At 38.4% G+C, this 20,985-nt stretch overlaps 1 protein-coding gene across 2 annotated transcripts in view; it reads right to left on the minus strand.

Moving 5' to 3' along the window:
* LOC137255779 (integrin alpha-PS1-like) overlaps positions 1-20,985 on the minus strand; it is a 52,816-nt gene that overhangs the window by 18,696 nt on the left and 13,135 nt on the right. For both annotated transcript variants that reach the window (XM_067793308.1, XM_067793309.1), the window contains exons 2-10: positions 6,999-7,129; positions 6,304-6,389; positions 5,487-5,657; positions 5,176-5,356; positions 3,444-3,654; positions 2,542-2,629; positions 1,825-1,963; positions 1,208-1,296; positions 139-434 (exon numbers count right to left, since the gene is read on the minus strand). In XM_067793308.1, the coding sequence (XP_067649409.1) occupies positions 139-434; positions 1,208-1,296; positions 1,825-1,963; positions 2,542-2,629; positions 3,444-3,654; positions 5,176-5,356; positions 5,487-5,657; positions 6,304-6,389; positions 6,999-7,129 (1,392 nt within the window). The remainder of the gene's footprint in view (positions 1-138; positions 435-1,207; positions 1,297-1,824; positions 1,964-2,541; positions 2,630-3,443; positions 3,655-5,175; positions 5,357-5,486; positions 5,658-6,303; positions 6,390-6,998; positions 7,130-20,985) is intronic.

Below are 20,985 nucleotides of genomic sequence, written 5' to 3' on the forward strand. Positions count from 1 at the left end.
TATCACTTCTTGTTTCCTAAAACCATAATCCCCAACTCCCATTATGATCATGTTTAACAAATCACACTTGTCAGCAAATCTATTGCCAGAAGAGAGTGTTCTACTTAAAACAGTTGTCAACAAGCTAAACATTTTCACCTTTTCTGGGGCTCAGCCTTAAAACTGAGGCAAATGGAAATTTGAACACAGTGTTTCTGAACATCACGTTCAAACTGGCACGATGGGGGTTGGGATAGGTCAATCATCTCGGGTGCCAGGGTCACATTTGAAATCAGATGGATGATTGGTCGCGCCCTGATCAGTGAAACTTCATTGGATTCATACGACCCGACCAGCAGGTCTGGGTAACCATTGCCGTCCAGGTCCATTCCACCAGACAGAGAGTGGCCAAATGATTCCAGATTAGGACTAGGGACGTCTTCAGCTGGGATTCTCTGTAATGAAAGGTTAGTTTGAAACATATTTGATTTAGGAGATATAGATACTACTGAGTATTTGAAGCATGCAGTCAGTTCAACATGTATTCTTTTCTTCAAATACTCCATAACACCTGGAAACTGGCAAATGCATGATGTTTATCAACATAAAAGGAAAGTTAAATGCTCATACAAGTTTTAATGTCTGCACTCATTGACAGCGAGTACGGGTACAGCAGTGATGTGTCATCAGCTTGCCGTTTCAGCTGGTTCCCACAGCAGCATCTGAAACTGCTCGTTTGTGACAGCATTCCGACTTTCTGTCACAATGTGATTTGAATGACAGCACCAATGTTGACAATGCAACAACACAACGGTGGTTACCATATTGGCATGTCAATATGCAGTGAAAAGTCTTACTATTTCTGGGAATTGAGTACCATTCGATCATGTTTTTCAACCAATCAGATTAAAGAACATAGTGACTCTTGGTTTACAATGGTATATAAAAACTTTTGTTTGATAGGTTTGTTTCAAAGGTTTGTTTCTTAGTTTCTACTTTGCAGGCACTAAAATATGACAACTGCATGTTATTTGTTTCTAGTCACATGTCCATATTCCAGGTGAATGGTGGCAGCTTGAAAATAACCAGATCTGGACCAAACAATGTTGTGATTGATATTGTGATCTATGATCTAAGCCATCCAGGTATTAATCAATGAGTCTAATGCCCCAACCCATTTAGTTGTGCCACAAGAATGCTTGGCAATTCTTTAAACCCAGAATCTCACCTGTGCATACTTCTCCACGACTCCTTTCTTGGAGCCATGGAAGATGTAGACCGTTCCGTTCCCTTCATATGGAGCACCCACAGCAAAGTCTGAAATACAATCATCATAGCTAAAATCCCAGGAGAATAAACTTCAGAACATAACACTTTCTTGGAATTACTGAGTGAATCAGTGGTGCTTAATGTCTTTTTGTACCCACTCTACTCCAGACTCCCAACAGCACACCTACTCTACTCCAGACTCCCAACACGGCTCTTATTCTACTCCAGACTCCCAACAGGGCCCCTTCTCTACCCCTCACATAAGCAGAGCCCCTACTCTACTCCAGACTCCCAACACAGCTCTTATTCTACTCCAGACGCCCAACACGGCTCTTATTCTACTCCAGACGCCCAACACGGCTCTTATTCTACTCCAGACGCCCAACACGGCTCTTATTCTACTCCAGACTCCCTACACGGCTCTTATTCTACTCCAGACTCCCAAAAGTGCACCTACTCAGCCCAGACTTCCAACAGGGCTATACTCTACACCAGGCTCCCAACAGGGCACCTACAATAACCCAGACATCTAAAAGGCCACATACTACACCCATAACAGGGTCTGCTATAGCCCACCTTGGTAGCCATCTCCATTCAGATCTCCGGCCTTGCTGAGACTGAAGCCAAACCTGGCATGTTCACACTGAAGTTCCCGACATTCCTGGTCATTCATCTGTCGGCTGAGGATCACGATGGGATCTGTGTACTTGTTCAACTTAAAAAGAAAAAAAAAAAAATAATAACAACAATCACTACAACCACAAAAACTGCTACTGCTATAGACATCTGGGGTATCTGAGGTAAGTCACCTACAGTTGCAAAATAATACGATAGCCAGACTCCAGGGTAAGTATTTGCTGTCTGACAGTGCTTGATGGCAAGGAACATTTACAAATCATCCTAACTTAACCCTTAAAATTAGTATCAAAATGGTATGTTTTTTATACATAAGCCTACTCCCCCTTTGATGGGATCCCTAACTGTGGCCAAGACAACTGACAGTTACAAATAATTATAATAATTTTGGTCTGCATTATTCATAGAAATCAAAATGAAATTGGGTCTACTCATGTCTTGAAATGAAGTGTGCGTGACACAAAATGGATGCATATATATTTTTTGTTTCGCTAAATGTTTTATTTATTGCCAGTGGATGTTTACACTTGCAGTTGGGCAAGAAAGAATTCAAAATTAAATTGACCCCTGTACCTAGGAAGACAAACTGGCACAAAATGTAACATTTTTCAAAAAGTTATCACTGGTAACCATGGTAACTCTATTCTTGCAACTTACCGCAGTTCCTCCACCCAGATAGATATAGATGGCGCCACCAACATTGGTATCATGATAGAATGGAGCTCCGACTATCAGATCATCATATCTGAAAGTATTATCAAATGAAACAGATGTATTAATGGGTAGAATTCTGTACATAGTGATTATGTTTTATGATATAGCTGTTGTATATTTCAGGAAAAACAAGTTACTAATACTTATTTATTGGACTTATTTCAGATATATAGATCTGCCATCTTCACTGATTTATGAATAAATCTGTCATTTCAGGCTGCGTAAGATATTTAAGCAGTTGTAAGTAGAGTAATACCATAGACATTAGCATGTGCATTGTGATAACTTCGCACCAACATATTATATGGCTATTACATTGAGGATAAATATAAATAGAGAAAAGTTTCTCAGGCATCAAAGTGTCACTTTTTTGTGCGTGTAACAAGTTTTTTTCCCATTTAAAAAAAAAAGATTTTGATTTGGCCGTGTCCCGATCATCCACTTGTTCACTATAAGAATGAGTGTCTGTAAGAACAAGTCTGATGGAACAAGTGTTCATTCATTAACATGTGGTTGACTTCTCTAGCTGAAATTATGAGAGAAAAAACATAAATACGTGTTCCTCCCTTGTCACTTTTTTTCTCTATCAAAAATAAAAAATAAAGTCGTACCGCCCTCGTCACTATTGAAAAAAATGTGCACAAGAAACATTTAATTTTTTTTACATACACACACCAACATAACACTATGATAAAAAATTAGGAAATATGAGTTGTTGTTGGAAAACATCATCTAGTATCAAGGTTGACTGAGGAGTTAGTCTGTACATTACATCAGCTGTGTCACTGCATGTCAGCGTAATAAAACAGTCTAAAAAATCTTTGGGAAAAATTGACATCACTTACTGGTCATTGTTCAAATTAATCGTCAGCAGGTCATGTCCAAATGATGAGAAGTCTTTCTGGCCCTTAATGATCTGGTTTTCAGCATAAAGGAGATTTCGTCCTGGGATCTGTGAGAAGATGACAATCTCTCCCGTCTGCCCAGAGCGGGGAGCACCTGCTATGTAGTATTTCTGTTTCGACTTATCATATACTCCACTGGTCACAGAGTAGCCTGTAAAAGTAAGATAGTAAAAGTGAGTAAAAGTGAGTTTTAGCAATATTGCAACATTATCATGGTGGACGACACTAGAAAAGAACTTCACACATTGTACCCATGTGGGGAACTGAACCCGGGTCTTCTGTGTGACAAGCTGATGCTTGAACCACTTGACTACCCGACCATCCCTCGTCAAGTGGGAGGGAGAATGGTATAATCTGTTGAAAATGCTGCATGTCTCAAATGAAAGCCCCAAGTGTGCTTGATGTGCTAAAAAAAAACCCAACATATTCATATTGCAAACATGGACAGGGCACCAAGCATTAGGGACTCAACTCAAGTCCTGCTATGCCCAGGAGTTCAAACACCACCAAATAAACATGTACTTACACATTTTGCATGAAATGTGATATCACATATTGAGCGTTGCATGGACACTAAACCACTTGCCACTTGAATCGTATAAAAATACAGCGGAAGCTCTTAGACCGACTGCCCTCCAATCTGACATGCTGTCATCATTGGCACTAGATTTTAGTCCCGGCAGAAGCTAGTTAATTTATGGTCATATGCATGTCTGGTGTCAGTAAGTCTCTTGTCGTGTCACAATTTGTCAGTCACTCACCGCATCGAGATGGTTAGACCAGTTAAGTTTCATGAATCATAAAGAAAACTGAAAATATACTGTACATGTACATTTGGGTAGTATTATCTGCATTGATGAATGAAGAATATGATCACTATCAACACATTGTTTGTATTTTACGGAACACGGAATATCATTCTCAGGTGGAAAAGGGAAATGTTCTCTAAACCGTCACACCCTCTATCATTGTATGAAACTTCGAAAATACCCAGGAAGCCCACAGGGCTGATAACTGAAAATTGTTGCTGGCCCTGTTAACATGTAAGCAGCCCTGTATTTAAAACAGGAAACCGAGATAAGAGATTAAAGTAATGTAATTAATGAATTGATGTGTGATTGTTACACACTATCAGAAAGAAACAACACTGTTCATTGGCTGAAAGCATTCTCTAGACCAATCACATTTAGTGTTAGATAAATGGGCAGTCTGATCTGTGGAAGTTATGGTTTGATTGATCATGAACTGAACAGGTTTTGTGTAGGTACCACATTTGTAAATTATTTTCGCAATGCTTCCTGTAGTCAATGACATGGTCCAATGTATTCCCTTGGAAATTGTATTGGCACACAGGGCTGGTTATAAAATAAAGTTGTAAGCCTGCCGTGTAGTTAGCAAGCAGTGGGTTGCTGGGCCGATGCTATTTCATACACTACCTCTATTCCGGTATTACTTCCCTGTCCCCAAAAATGCTGGTTTAGAAGACTTCCACTGCATTTACATCTTTACACTTTCGGTAATGTTAATTTATCTCCAACCTGTCGCAAAGATCAGTTTCAGAATTATAGCATTCAGAGCTAAAATACTGGTTACCGAGGACATCGAACAGCACGTTTTCACATACTCATCACAACTGTTTCAGACCAGCTTGGTTTTTTCAGGTCATACTCACCCAGGTAAGCGTACTTGTCCACAGGAGGTTTGGGTTCTGTGGGAGATGGGGAGTTCCCTTCTGTTGGAACTGGAGTGTAGTAGAAGGACTTGTCTGCTCCGAGCACCTCGCTCATGTTCCCCTTAAACATCACGCCACGCCAGTCAAACGACCCTGGAGCTCCCATGATGAAACCATCATCCTGTAAGAAAAATTGAGATCTTATACCGAAATTAGATTTGTTTGCTGTGTAAAGCAGCACTCAGCAATAATCCAGGTCCTGACACAACAAAGGGGCACAACTCAACATGACATATGCATTGACTACCTACCTTCAACAACATGCCGCTGACGCCAGCCTGACACACACCGAACTGCCGATGTAGCTGTTCCACAGGACGTCCTAAACATGGCCGCCACTTCTCCTGGTAGTCCAAGGACTGCAGCAGGGTGTAGCACATTCCTAGCCCATAGTTGCTTCGCATATAGCGGTGAGCACAGGTCTGACAAACAAACAATCATCATCAAACAATCGAAAATCTATGTAGGCATTTCTTTGTTATTACTCAAATCACAGACCACCTGCCCTAACTGTACCAAATACGAAATACAGTTTAAATGTGAGTTCCTTTTCCATGAAAAGAATCCAAGAAAAGAAAAGCAATATAAATTGACATGGAAAGGGAAGTAACTCCAAGCACCATATTGAAAGCTTTTCTGATAATTATTACCAACTGTAAATATATGACGCTAATTCACACCTAACACAGTATTTCAGGTTTTTGGAGAGTTGATTTGTCAGAGGAAGCTTTTGTGCGTGTCTAGAAAAAGCCAAAACATAACTGTCTTACCAAGCAGCAACATCCTATTGCTTGTACAACTAGTTATAAAAGGTTAAGAGTAGTGAGGACTTGCAATGAAAACCAGAGGATTTTTGGGTGTGACAAATGCTATAATGCAGAATTTATGACAAGGTTTTCATAAAGGGTATGCACAACGAGTACAAGATCTCAATCACCCCTGACGAAATTTCACATATCAAACTCTGTTCCTTGTAATAGTAGAAAAATTTGTGATATTACTGTGTTCTGTCCTCCACCTCAATATAAGAGAATCAACAGATAATTGTCCATACAGAATGACCCCTACCAACACGTTTCGTCCCTTCCCCTGACTCTGGACCACGACGCCAAGCCATTGGTCCGTCATATTTTCTTCCTTGTCCGGTAAAGAATCTGAAAAAAAAAGTTTACATATTTACAATATTCATTAATCGGCCCTGTATATTTCTGCTCTTCCAATCAAAACACACCGATTTATGCTACAATAATAACAGCCATTCAACATGTTCAAAGGATATGCCATCAAAAGACACAAGGTTAACTGCACCAAATACAGCATTAGCTTATCCAGACATGTTAACTGCACCAGGCACAATGTAAACAGATCCAAAACACACTATTAACGTTCAATAACTGCAAAGATACAAATTACAATGCTACTCTCCTATGATTGAAACAAAGTTAAATGCTACAGATGAGTAAAGTAAACTGTGTTCTAAAGTGTGAGTGAGTGAGTGAGTTTAGTTTTATGCCACACTCAGCAACATTCCAGCTATACAGCAGCTGTCTGTAAATAAACAGATTCGGAAAACACAGACAGGCTAGTGATCAACAGTGTGAACGTCGACCTATGCAATTGTGAACTGATCACATGTCAACCAGGTCAGTGAGCCTGACCACCCAATGCTGTACGTTGCAACATAAGAGATGGCTTACTGAAGATCGATTCTAGCCTGGATCATCAAGTGTGTATTCTAAAGGAACTACTAAAGTCCAACTAACTGAATGGTGCATCCTTGAGCTGTTCACAGTCATCCTCCAATGTGCTATCTGCTGGACACTTGTAGATGGCGCCACTTCTCTCCACTTGTAACAGAACTTCAGAATTGGCTTTTGGTGCTCCAATCAACAATCTGTAACACAATAAGGGCAAGAATAAGTTTAAATACCAGGTTAACGCTAAGCAAAATCATTTACTAGCCACAAATAGCTTATTTTGACGATTTTGCTTGCTGATATCAAGCGACACATCCTTTCATCACAATGCTCTGTAGACCATTTTTACATCATTGATAAATGACATCATAATCAAATGACATCACTTATCTCTGCCACTAAGGCTGTTTAGCAATACTTCTTTGCATTCAAAATACATTCGTCACTGTATGCAGATTGGAAAGTTTAAAAAATTGGTTTTGAATGAAAAAATTCAGGTCTCAACTTTTATCAAATTATGTTATGATCTATTTGATATAAAAACACACTTGTGTGATATTTTCTAAATGTGACGTGTTAACTGACATCTATTGTATTCTGTTACCATATTTCCATCATGCCTCCATTTCGCAAGGGCTTTGTTCTAATTCAGTTTGCTCAGTGGACTAACACCCGTGAAGGTCCCGGGGTAGAATAGGCCTTCAGCAACCCATGCTTGCCATAAAAGGTGACTATGCTTGTCGTAAGAGGCGACTAACGGGATCGGGTGGTCAGACTAGCTGACTTGGTTGACACATGTCATCGGTTCCCCATTGCGCAGATCGATGCTCATGTTGTTGATCACTGGATTGTCTGGTCCAGACTCGATTATTTACAGACCGTCGCCATATAGCTGGAATATTGCTAAGTGCGACGTAAAACTAAATTCACTCACTCACTCACTCAGTGGACTAACACCATTACAGCCTCAGTCAGTGCTCTACTGTGCACTCACTTTAATTCTCAGCACCCTGGGGAGTACACAACACAAGCTGTCAGGTCCTACAAGGTTCACAATCACATTAGAACCCTGTAATACCAGAAACACATTTGTGTCCAGATGTTAACAACAGTCACACGTCAAACTATACTCAACGACCAACAATGCGTAACTTTACAATACCATGTGTATTATGCCAACTCATCAAACTTTCAAAGCCCTGTTAATCCAAGCATTATCAAAAACAAAGGTGATCATAAAATCTTGGATCATAACATCTTGACATCATAATCTGATCACATTCCTTACCAATATACCACTAGTTGACAAGGACTATTACTAGCAAACAAGGATAAGTTGGCCCGGCACAGAAAACAAGTTTCTGAGAAATAGCCAGTGCATAGAAATCAGCAATCCTTTTGGTTAGTGAAAGGTAAAGGAGATGAAGGCGAGTGCGCTGGCCAAGCATGACGATGAAATTGATTCCACACTTAGCTGCACATGCCATAGTCTGTGTAGCAAGTCAGGAAAACACTAGACTTGATCGTGGACAACCTGGGGCCCCTTTGCTCACAATGGCAAGCACCAGTGGGGAGCACTCATACATCCAAATACAGGTCAGTTGTCAGGTTGGTGCTCAACTTGTCCTTGTTTGCCAGTAGAAAGACAATTATTACGTGTTTTTTTCTATTTGTTGCTATTATGAGGACTAGTAACATGCTGAATTGTTTTGGTTCTAATACCAGAAATAAAAAACAAAAATCAGCTACTCTGAACGTAGCTCTTTCCATCATTTCTAGCTCACTGTAGCATCATCCTAAAGACTGCTGTTCGATGATCTCACAAGACAAAGATCATACAGACTGTTAATCGACTACCCGACCAGTGGCTCAAGTTTCACACACAAAACATCCTAAACATCATGACATTATCCTAACATCATTTTACCCTAGCTCTTCACTGATTTGTATGACGTTTTGAAATTTGCATAAGTGAAGATGAATAGGAGATATTGCAAAATGATCATATGTTTTCAAATTCTGTAGTTCCATGCACAAAGAATTAGGTGAGTCAGTTGTCAAGTTAACTAGAGATATAACGAGGCACAATCTCATAACATAACAACACATTAGAGTTGTTGCCTGGAAATTCTGCTTGAATTAATACCACTATGATCACTGTTTATTGAAAAAATAGCCCCTTCCGCTGTTGCCATAGAGACCCTATCAAGGAATTAACAATGCTGCCAATATTTTATTGGACAAAATAATCGTAATCTGTGAGTACCCAACAGTCTTGTCGTCCACACTGGCACGGATTAATCATCGCAATTATATCTCATAAATCTTTATCATATTCCTTGTGGCCAGTTTATTGATATGAGGAAGGGTCTGAATGAAGGTCACCTTAACCCAACAATCTGTAACAAGCAAATATTAGCTTACTTCCACCATTATTGATGAACAATGATATAGTTTTTTGGGCATTGTCACATTATAATATTTAATATACTTACAATGAATGAATGTGTATGGTTTTATGCCGTTTTTAGCAATATTCCAGCAACATCATAGTAGGGGATGTAAGAAACAGGTTTCTTGCATAGCACCCATGAGGATAGTCGAACCCCGGTTTTTATTGTGACAAGCAAACACTTTAACCATTAGACTACCTAACCACCCTTACATGTTTATGGGTAAATAGTAGGGTTGCAACGAATACACTATGTGGCGAATATGATATGTATCCTAAATATTAGGTAACGAATACGAATAATTATTCACGATTATAATATTATAGCTAAGTGACTGATACACTACAATATGGAACCCCCTGTTGACTGTTAATTTGTCGTAGTAATAATTACTGATGTGACATGACATTCAAATGTGGTATGTAGTACACTGATAGTTGTAGCCCACATAATGGGGGTAAGTCTATCAGCATCTCAAACAAACATCCTTGCACATAAAATGAAAATTTATTTTTGGTCATTTGATTGCTGCTCTCATATAATTCATCTAGATGGACCAGACAATCCAATGATGGACATCATGAGAACTGATGTGCATAAGCAACACAGTTTGTATAGGCTGAGTTGCAATCATGGCAATTGTCCAGTCCCCTTCATCCTGTGTACAAGCATTTGCTGGTTTCACATTAATATTTTACACATTAATTTTCGACTCGCTGTGTCTATCCGAAGGTGTGTAAAACTATCCACTAGTCCACGAGTGTGTTTCCAGTTTGGTCGTATGCTTTAATGATATTGTAAAAAAAAATCTAAAAAAACCCACAAAGTTAAACAAATACATACTTTTATGGCGAATGCAAATCATCTCAATTTATTTATGACACAAAGACTGGGATCAGCTAAATAAAGAGCTTAATTCATATGAACAAGCTTTTTCATAAACACATTTCACCAGCACTGTCCTTGCTGCACATCCCCTTCTCACAACTAAAAAAATCATAACTTGTTTCTAATTTTATGCAGTTGCAACCAAAATATTTAAACTGTTGGTAAAGCATACGATCACACTAGAAATACACCTGTGGATATTTTTACATGTCCTGCATATGTGCGCAGAGAGTTGAAAATAACTGTGAAACCAAAAAATGGGTAGCTGAAGGCCAGGTCTAACCTAGATCTTCATGGATGTCAAATTCATAAGCACTTACTTAAATGTTGATCAAAACCCAAACACCAAATTAAAGATTCGTGTCTCTGAAGCCATAGATCTGAAAACTAGCTTCATATGTGCCTAGACTGACAAATGCCACAAATTTACATTTTCCTAAACATATTCAAAATCGGAAACAACTGCATGCCAAACAGAACTAAATATTTACACAACTCAAAAAACATAAGAGTACAGTTTATACACAATTTCCCACTAATCAAAACAAAGGGCAGTAAATGCCACATGTTATCTAACAGCCGACTGTTGTCCCTGACTATTATTACATGCTGGACAGCTAATTGTATCACAGTCTATAATTACATCTAGACAGAACAATGGAAACAATTGGGGCTGGTCAGCGCATAAGGGCACTGTAATTTCCATGGCAACGATTACATCACAGGCACCAGAGTGAGGTCAGCCTCATTGTATGGGTTCACTGTAAAACCAAACAACCTGGCTTGGAGGACAATGCTTGAACCTTAATCAGTGTATGTGAAGGGCTGTTTGCTCCTTCAACAATGTCAACATGTCAACATATATGATAGCTGCTGTGAATCAGACCAAACAGCTAGACAAACTTAAACAAACTAACATCACTGAGTGTGTTGAAAGGTTCAGCTAATTCTACTGAGGAGAACACAAACAGTAAGAGCTCATTATGTCCCATAGACTAACAGACTCTGAAATAGAATTTGGAAAGAAACAAAAAACGGACTTTGAATAGTAAACAAGCCCCTGTGAGGTGGGCGATTCAGACTTTCCAAACCTGTGGAAAATCTAGCCTTGCTTCACTGGGACTTGTATTACTACTTAACAGCTGGGTAGCTCCCGATTCAGCCAGAGAGTGTGTGTTGTTCTATGCTGCTTTTAGCAATATTCAGACAATATCACGGTGGGCGACAACAGAGATGGACTTCACACCTTGAACCCATGTGGGGAGTCGGACCTGTGTCTTTGTCATGACGAGCGTATGCTTTCATCACTGGAGCACCCCTCAGCCCCTACAACTCTGAAGATCTTCAACCCTTTATGAGAACAATGTGCAAACCCCTTTTTAGGTCTCCAGGTACAATATTGCGAGAATATTGCCCAAAGTGACAAAAGCATATTTAATCCTCCTCCTTGTGTTATTAAATGCATTTTTTATGTTGTTTTTATTCACTTCATAATCATTAAGAGCTGGGTGAATATAAATTAATAAGGTTCTTGGACTGAAAGTATGATCTCATGACTGCCAGAACCATCATATTGTCAATCACCTAACCAGTAGAAAATGGAACTTAGAGGAGATACACTTCCCTCACTACTACTGACTACCTGAGCATGCATGGGTCACTTATACATATGACTACCTGCTAATGTACTACAAAGCTCAGCATTTAGCACATGGTAGAGCTGTTAAATAAGATCAGGGAATGAAAGACACTATTTGTACTTTTAGGTAATAGCATAACAAATCAACAAAAATTGTTTACAAACTGACACAGGATAGAGTCTGGAGTCAACAGTTTAGAAACTAGTCTAGTCCGTCTCACAGTCCCTGAACCACATTATTTCCCCAGCCCAGAAGCTCTAAATGAAGCAAGTCTAGATTTCCCTTGAATCTCCCATCACACTGTGGCTCCATTTCAAAATTTAAATGGAATTTTTTGTTACTACCAAAATTATATCTATGCAGACACCTAACCACCATTAAAACCATGAAGCTGTACTCACTAACTGAACAGAGGGAGCATATGCCATCATAAAAGTTTTATGCCATTTTTAGCAATAGACCGGTGCCCCTGTGGTGAATTGAACCCAGTATTCACCTTGATGGGTGGATGCTCTAACCATTAGGCTACCCCATACCCATTTTGCCACGATAAACATCCAGGAGATCAACAATGCGATCAGAAACGGTTGGTCTTGTTTCATCCCAAACACAATGTCAGATGTCATGAACACAACTGCAAGAATCTACTATTAATTCTGCCAGACATTTGTTCAAAATGTACCAGACAACACTTACAGAGTACTACCTTGCTCTGATAAAGAGTCACAAATGCAATGCCCATGGCACAACAAAGACCAATGACAGTAACAACAGTCCTTCACAGTCAGACAAAGAAAACAGAAAGACGTAACAATCCTACAGACAACCAAAAGCACATCTACATATATGTACTTCCGTTGTGCTGACTTCAAAGCTTGATGATTTCAGTAACATAAAAGCCTGGAAGAAAAATACAAAACAGACCTTCCTACCTAACACTCCTCAGAGATACTGAAATAAACATTGACTTGTACAGTTCTGTTCACATGTCTTTAGAGTCTGAAGATTTCAGTAAGGCCAAACCAATTATATTTCTTGTTTTACGTGTCTGACAGTCATATTTTTTTCAGGATAAGAACAAACAAAAAATAACACTCAAAAAATATAATTCTAATGTAATTTTTGGCCAAAAAAAAGGAAAACAGTTTAAAGATAGTTTCTTGCACTTCATATACTTTCATACACTTCATAAAATGCCAACAAATACTTAAAATATCTAAAAGGAATATTACTATGACAGGCGTTTTGTTCTTTTTATATTTTTTCCCTCCCCAGCATATAGTTTTTCTCAGGACAAAAATCTGTAAAACAAAAAATTGGTCTGACCTAAACGAAAAGAGCTAACAGCCATTCCCACTGACTTGCCTTCCTCACAGGAACCGACACATCTACATGTAAGAACTTTCATCCAGCTGTTTCCAAAGCTGGAAGATTTTTCTCAGCATACCAGCCAAACCCTCACACTCCCCAAGCAAATGAAGAATTTTCTAGGATTGATTCCACCCAAAAAGGGCACACATACATTGCTGTCAAGTCCATATGGAGTCTTAAGTTTGCTTCATGGCAGGTCAAGTCATTTTAAGACTGAATTCAAGTTTTTGAATTTCTGGGAATACAAAAAAATTATGTAAATATGGGAACATTAATTCTTTCTGTTACTTGTCAGGAAATTGGTAACAGGAAGTGATGGCATCCAGTAACCTTTTCTGGCTTTTTACCCGTCACAGTGACATTTTCAAAAATGTCTCCTCTCTCACAGGTGTCTTCTTTCACAAAGCACACCAAGAGAAAGGACACAATTCTTCTCCCCAAACTCCAACCACCATATGGTTGATGCAGTGTTAGAAAATGCCCTTGATGCACAATTTTACTTCATTCTTGAACTGTTTTATCAATTACACCCCAAAACATATTTCCCTTTTTTCTTGTGAAACAAGAAATATAAACTGGGTTAGGATTGATACATGTGGGTAGGCTTTGCCTAATTTGAATAGAAACAAATAATATTAAAATATAAATGAGTCTAAGTGAAATGGGAGATTCAGAACCTGAGATCTAGACTGTGTGACAGACTAATTAGAGCCTTGGAGCAAAGCTAGTTCCGATTTGCGGTCCACTTAACATTTCTTTGGAAATGCAGGAAGACGCCCTAAGCTTAAGTTCAATGAATAGGCTATTATTATATTTCCTGACAATGTGTCTTATCATTATCTATATCGTCATGATGTTTGATGCATCTGTGAGTGTATATTTACAAGAAAATATATTTAATTAATTTACTAATTGATACTACTAATTTATTTATCGTACATTATTTGTCACAATGGAGGGCAAAGGTTTTGAACCCCAAAATCCTGATTAATGACACACCGGACAGCAGCCCATCCAGAAAATGTCATTGTTTAACATAAAATGTCATTTATTGTTTACCCAAAGTGCTCCCCACAGAGCCTCAGGTGATCTATTTTCACCTCAACTAGGTCAAGGTCACCTTGTAGTTGTCTGGTATTCATAGCAGTAAAATCATGATAAAAATATGTCACACCATCAACAGCAACAACTAGAAAACTACATCCTATAAAGTATAACATAAGGAGGTAGACTTAAGAGAAATATTGGTCATTTAGCCTTGTGGGGAAAGTGTTATCTTAGTCTGCTAAAAATCCAGGTTCAGTTGCCAAAATGGGTACTGTGTGTAGCACACTGTAGTAATCCCAGCATAAACTTGCTAAAATATTCCAGTAAATCTCCCTTTTCATTCATCTACAAACACAACCTGCGTACTAAATACTACAGAAAATATCACAAATACAAGCATTAAAACAATTAGACAAAACTGCTTCAAAATAATATATTTTTGCCTCAAAATGATAAATTTTCCTAAGCAAACTGGTAGAGCAATGTCAGTGTTAGACCCCCTGGTTCAGTGATAATGTGCAAGCTACAGTCAGACGTGGATATGAATGTCAGAGGTAGGTGACCTCTGACCTGACACATTCCTAACTCATCCCATTTAGCTTAGTCAACACAATGGTGGCACAATTAAGCCAAAACAAAAGAATGCTGGCAAGAGGGGATGATGTTATATATCAATGGAGCATCGTGCGCGACAAAACAGGAAGTGAAGATGTATGTACAAGACGTCCTTGTGAAAGGTTCCTTAAGTGATAGTTTCCTCTATGAATGATCCGATTAACAAATAAATATTTCCTAAGGCTTCCTCTGAATTGAGAGGATGTTTTGCCCTTGAAAGTCTGTATACGATCAACATGAAGTCTACATAAATTACATTACACAATACACACATGCCAATTAAGCTGGTGTATACAGCTTGCTGCTTTATACCTTCATTTATATTTCACTTTATTTTCTTTCATGATGAACTTTTTCAGAACAATATGTTCATTTCAGAGACTAGTTGGTAATCTATGTTAAAGTATGAAGACTTATCAGCCCACAAATTACAACATTCAAGAGAAACCTTCCTCTACTTTCAACGAATGAAGAAATGGTCAATGGCTGGTGGCAATGCCAGCACATTTGGACTTATTCTTAAAACAACACCTTTTAACTGTGAAAAAGTCCCTTTTCTCAGTGCACAAATTACTCATCTCCTACAAAAGCATTTAAGAACATACAGCCTTCTAAGGTCAATTTTATGAACTGTATTCAAACATGATAAGATTTCAAACTAAAATAAACAACACCTGCATTTGAAATTCACGCATGTTTTCTGTCCATTCACAAACTACCTTACTGATAAAAAGGGTTTGTCAAAACAGATATATCACTTTAACAAGTCCAGTTGTGAACAGTTTGAAGTGGGTGTATATTTACATAACACCGCCACCTGCAAACAGTTAGCTCCATACAGTGCAGATGTATTAAACAAATATGAACACGCTTCAAATGTTGAGTTTGGAGATGTCTGATGTTTGCCGCACGCAGTAATATTCCTGCTAAATGATGGAGGTCTGAAAATATTCAAGTTTGGATAATACAATCCAGTGATTGAATCTTGGACATCAGTACCTCTTGGGCATCTTGAAAGTTGTCCGGTTAATTAGCCTCTTACACCAAGCACTTGCTGAAGACCAGTTCTTACCAACATCTTCCTCAGGTAGAATCTTAGAGAATTAATAAGAAAACATGTTGTGTAAGATTTTTTCCCAATATTTTCACCCCAGTATAAAGAATAAATACATTTAGAGGAACAAGATTGAGATTTCACTATAAAGACATCACAATTTCCTCAAAGTGTGTTCTGTCTGTGTGTCGTATGCAACAAACACACACAGCAGTATCGAAGCCTTGTGAGATTGTAACAGCTGCAGTTTACCAGAGAATTGCACCTGAATTGTTGAAATATTACAGCACACTTCACTAAGCTGACTCAATGCAGGGTCAGCAATAGACTTTCTAAAAGCCTGTACTGCATGATCAATCCACAGATAAGTACAAGGTAGTAATTCGACAATCAGCAAGTCTAGAAAAGACAACAGTACAGTCTTTTCTGAATACAACGAAATGCTAATATTTGATTGCAGATTTGTGATTAAAAAAGATATTTATTGTATTTGGGACTTTCGTAAGCCTAGGTTATCAGTGGTGGTGTTAACAGCAGATGAGATTGATGCAAGCATTTGACAAATACCAAGTTCCAATTTCTTGAAAGATACTACTCAATGATTCTTACATGTAATCTTTGTCTATCATGACTGAAACTACTTAATGTTGAACAGTAACATGAAAAGTGTTTATCATGGTTTATTGGGCATTAAAATATTTTAAGTAGTATGCTAATTCATGTAGTGGATGGATGTCAAGTTAAAAACCAATAAAAATCAATTGTTATAATTGATTTCAAAAAGTGATTTATTGTTCCAGAAACTGTTGTATAATTCTACATTTTCAGAAATAATACACTGTGGATTGGTTGTCCAAAATTCTACCACAATTCAGTGAAAATACAGAGGACATGCTGAGTCTAATCATAATGCAGACAAAAACACATTCTAAAACATTTTTGCTTTGTTTTCCTAAAAACACTTGCAAGAACCAATGAAATAACACATTACATGTGTAAGAGGTATTATTAAAATTCAGCAACCATAGCCCCAAACGGCTTTCATATGCCTTTTAATCCGGAATGTATGAGTTTGTTATGCATTCGACATGAATTTAGTTGTAGTTTTTTGAATACTGGCACAGTTTCTTAATGGAGCATTACATCATAAACACTATAAACACCCTTTCTTATCTACATTAGTAGAAACCTGTCTTATAGTTTAGAAGGTTAAAGAGCCCTGACTTCAAACGTTTGAGGATGAAATTATGTAAGACAGATAAAACTATCATCTTTTCCCTGTACATTCCACAATTATGATTATTTATGTAACTGCGGAACTGAAGTGTCCAATCTCTGTTTCCTATCACTACATGCCGATTATCTCCAAGAGTTATTCCTGGAATCTCTTTGGTGGTAGATAACACAGTGGCCTAGTATCGCCTGGTTCCAGCTTGCGGTGCTATAAGGGGTCTGTCTGCTATAACGTCAGTAAATATCATGGGGTCATTAATTATATGTGGATAAACAAGAGAGTTGTAACATGTGTGTATGACAGGTCTCTACCTGGCCGGACATATAGAACAGGCGTAGCATGTCCAAGAGAATGCTTGGCCGATGTGATATCTATTATTGATGATATACAACATCTGGACCATTGGAGCCAGGGGAAGCCAAGTGCTCTGTCTGGACTATGTGTGATGGGTGCAGTCTGGTGATGCTCTGTCGGTTGGTCTGTCAGACTTGTGTCATGGGAGCTGTTCTGTCTTTACTTTGGTGATCTGTTCTTCAGATTTTTTAGCTCTGCCGTCTCTGTTATGATGTTCTGCGTTTTGTTGTGATGACAGGGTTCCATCTAATTCTGTCAGCAGTTTGGATGGAGGTGTTTGTTCTCTGTGGTTTTGTGCTCTGCATTCTGTTGGTATGCTAGCCTGCATTCTGTCTGAGGTCTAGTATTGCGAGTTCTTTCGGAGGTATTGTGCTCTGCATTCCGTGATTTTGTTCTCTGCATTCTGTCCGAGGTTGTGTCCTCTGCATGCTGCCTGTGGTTTCACTTTCTGCGTTGTTTGAGGTCTAGTACTGTGAGTTTTGTCAATGTTTTTGTGCTCTGCATTCTGCCTGTGGTTTCATGCTCTGCACTGTCGGAAGTCTTGTGTTCTCGGCATTCTGTTGTCTGCTACTCTGTATTCTATCTGCATATAGCGTGTTGTACGTTCTGTCTGAGATTATGTGTTCTCCACAGTAGTAGTTTGGCATAAGACATTTTTTGTCAGTGTCAATCAACAAATCATTTTTCTTTTGATAACCTCCAGAAAATAATTTCCAATGGTCTCAGGACTCCCATATTTGACAGTCACACAAAAAGTTGACAAACAAGTCTAGTATTTGTGGCACAAATTAATGACATCATATGAATCCCCAAGTCAGTTTACCCACAAACCTAGCACACTGATGTATACAAGAGACCACAAACCCAGCTGCTATCTGGCCACTCGGACTGTTCAAACGGACTTCTTTACTTCCTGGACAAAAGAGTCAGCAGGATTAGAGCATTCCACCTCTGTGGCCTGGACAAGCTGAGACTGTGTACAGAGGTAGCAGGTACATATACTGGCCCTGTACCCTGACTACACAGTTGGGTGGGTTTAGTGGGTCTGGCAACAGATCCAGGGTTACTTTAACAGTTAAGGATTACTTGATTAAATAATTTAGGAAAATATTAAAATTAATTAACAAGTGCAAACTATCAAAATGACCACTACAATTCCAATTTATCAAGAGAAATGTGAGTGAGTGAATGAGTTTAGTTTTACCCCGCACTCAGCAATATTCTAGCTATATGGCGGCGGTCTGTAAATAATCGAGGTTGGACCAGACAATCCTGAGTGACCAACAACATGAGCTTCAATCTGCGCTATTGGGAACCGATGACATAAGTCAACCAAGTCAGCGAACCTGACCACCCGATCCTTTTCGCCTTTTACGGCAAGCATGGGTTGCTGAGACCTTCAAGAGAAAAGTAACCAGAGCATATAATATAGACAGATATACCTCATTCTTTACTTGTGATTACATTCATGAAATAGTGGTCAATATGTTGTTGCCTGTTTACCTGAACAACACATCTTCTGGTAAAGTCATAACTATCAGCTACTGAATTGTAATATCCATTGTTTAGATACTATGTTGATTGAACTATCAACTATGAACTTATTGTTCAACATGTTTCAATGAAAAGAAGTAAAGTTACAAAAAAAACATAAATAAATAATTAATGAACAAAGTAAACCTCAAGGTTAAATAGGAATCACCAATTTATTTCATTCATTTGTGATTGGTAATTGTTAAGGTAAAATAGCTTAATTTCTTTTTCCATCACCTTATTGAACTGTCCAGCAATTTAGGCTGGTTGAGTCAAGTTTTAAACACTTTTTGGACTTGATAAAATGTTTTCACAACGTCTTTGTGTGAAGTTGTTATTAGCGGCATGTGACACTTGTTTGCTGTTTAGAAATCTTATGTTTGTTATCATACAATGTTAATAATTTCAGTGCCAATTATAAGAAATGTTAAATGTGAAATGTTTGATGAACTTTATTCTGTGGGTCCTGAGAATTATCAGTGGGTCAGACAGACATCTGAAACTTACTGGACCCAACGTCCTGTTACTTGGAAACACCATCGTGTACACTGGAATGCTTTAACCACAAGTCTTTGACATGACAAATGAATGCTTTAACCACAAGTCTTTGACATGACAAGTGAATGCTTTAACCACTAGGCTACCCCACTGTCCCTTCTTGTGAAAAATTGCCGATAAAGAGCAAGAATTTGTTGGTCTGACCTGGAAGCCCCGGCCTGACAAACCTGATTTGTTCTTCATGTCTGTACATACAATACAATATTGAAGAAGAGATCAATTTACATTGATACTGGCACTAGCTCAGATCCACATTATCACCATGCTTTAACTTTCAGTGGCATGTGTCAGCTATTGTTTAATCTTCGAACATTACCCTGCTAGTTATCATATTGATGTCAGAGCATCTATGAACAAACCACGTACAGTAACACCAAACCATTATTGCAGGATATTATCTGCATCGGTCCCTACATTCAAACATCAGCAAAGGGTCCCTCCCAAACATATTCATGTTCTGTAAATATTTCAAAACAATGATTTTAGTCATAGGGAAACATATTTACACGTCTTGAAGAAATTTTAAAAAATATATCAAATTGTCCTACTATTCTCTTTATGTATATTCTTAAGCAAACCTTCCCAAAGGTCATTTCTATTCAGCACAGATACGCAAAAAATTATTACACTGAAGAAAAATAGCTTTATGAATAATTCATTGTCCATGATCTGTGACTCTGAATACCTAGTAAAAGACTGCTCTTCAGGAAGATTGTTATATAATGGCAGTTTCACATCCAGTGAAGTAGGCTTGTGGAAGTAATGAACAGCAGCAAGTGTTCTCTCCCGTTCAGAACCTCTCAGTTACAGCGGCTGGACATGCTCCTGACCTATGAACCCCACACGAACTACACATTTAACATCATGCTGATATATTTGGAATTTGCTTGATTTATAGTTTTTAGTGCATATACTACTCAAAAGAATTTATGGAATGCCATATTTTTCATAAAATGAAACCTACAACTTCATGCATGACAAATTCTTGTTTAGAGTGACATGGACAGAACTTGTCATGAACTAAGTTGCACTCCTAAATTTGACTCAACAAGTTCTTGAATGCTGATCATCCATGTCCTATTGTTTTCAATCAAATGAACCACAAAGGCCCCTAAAACAACTCAACCTACAGATCAGTCTAGTCAGAGAAAGAAACCAGAACAAGTCTGCTGGCTTAATGTCAAGGGTATCATGGTGAGTAGCTTGTCACAGTCAGCCAGCAGACGGCAGACAGCAGACAGACGTCTGTTAATGTTCCCCTGCAAGTACTGCAGCACAACACAGATTTACTTTCATCTAGGAACAG

This window comes from Haliotis asinina, chromosome 11 (genome assembly GCF_037392515.1).
Source record: "Haliotis asinina isolate JCU_RB_2024 chromosome 11, JCU_Hal_asi_v2, whole genome shotgun sequence".
Classification (NCBI taxonomy): Eukaryota; Metazoa; Mollusca; class Gastropoda; order Lepetellida; family Haliotidae; genus Haliotis; species Haliotis asinina.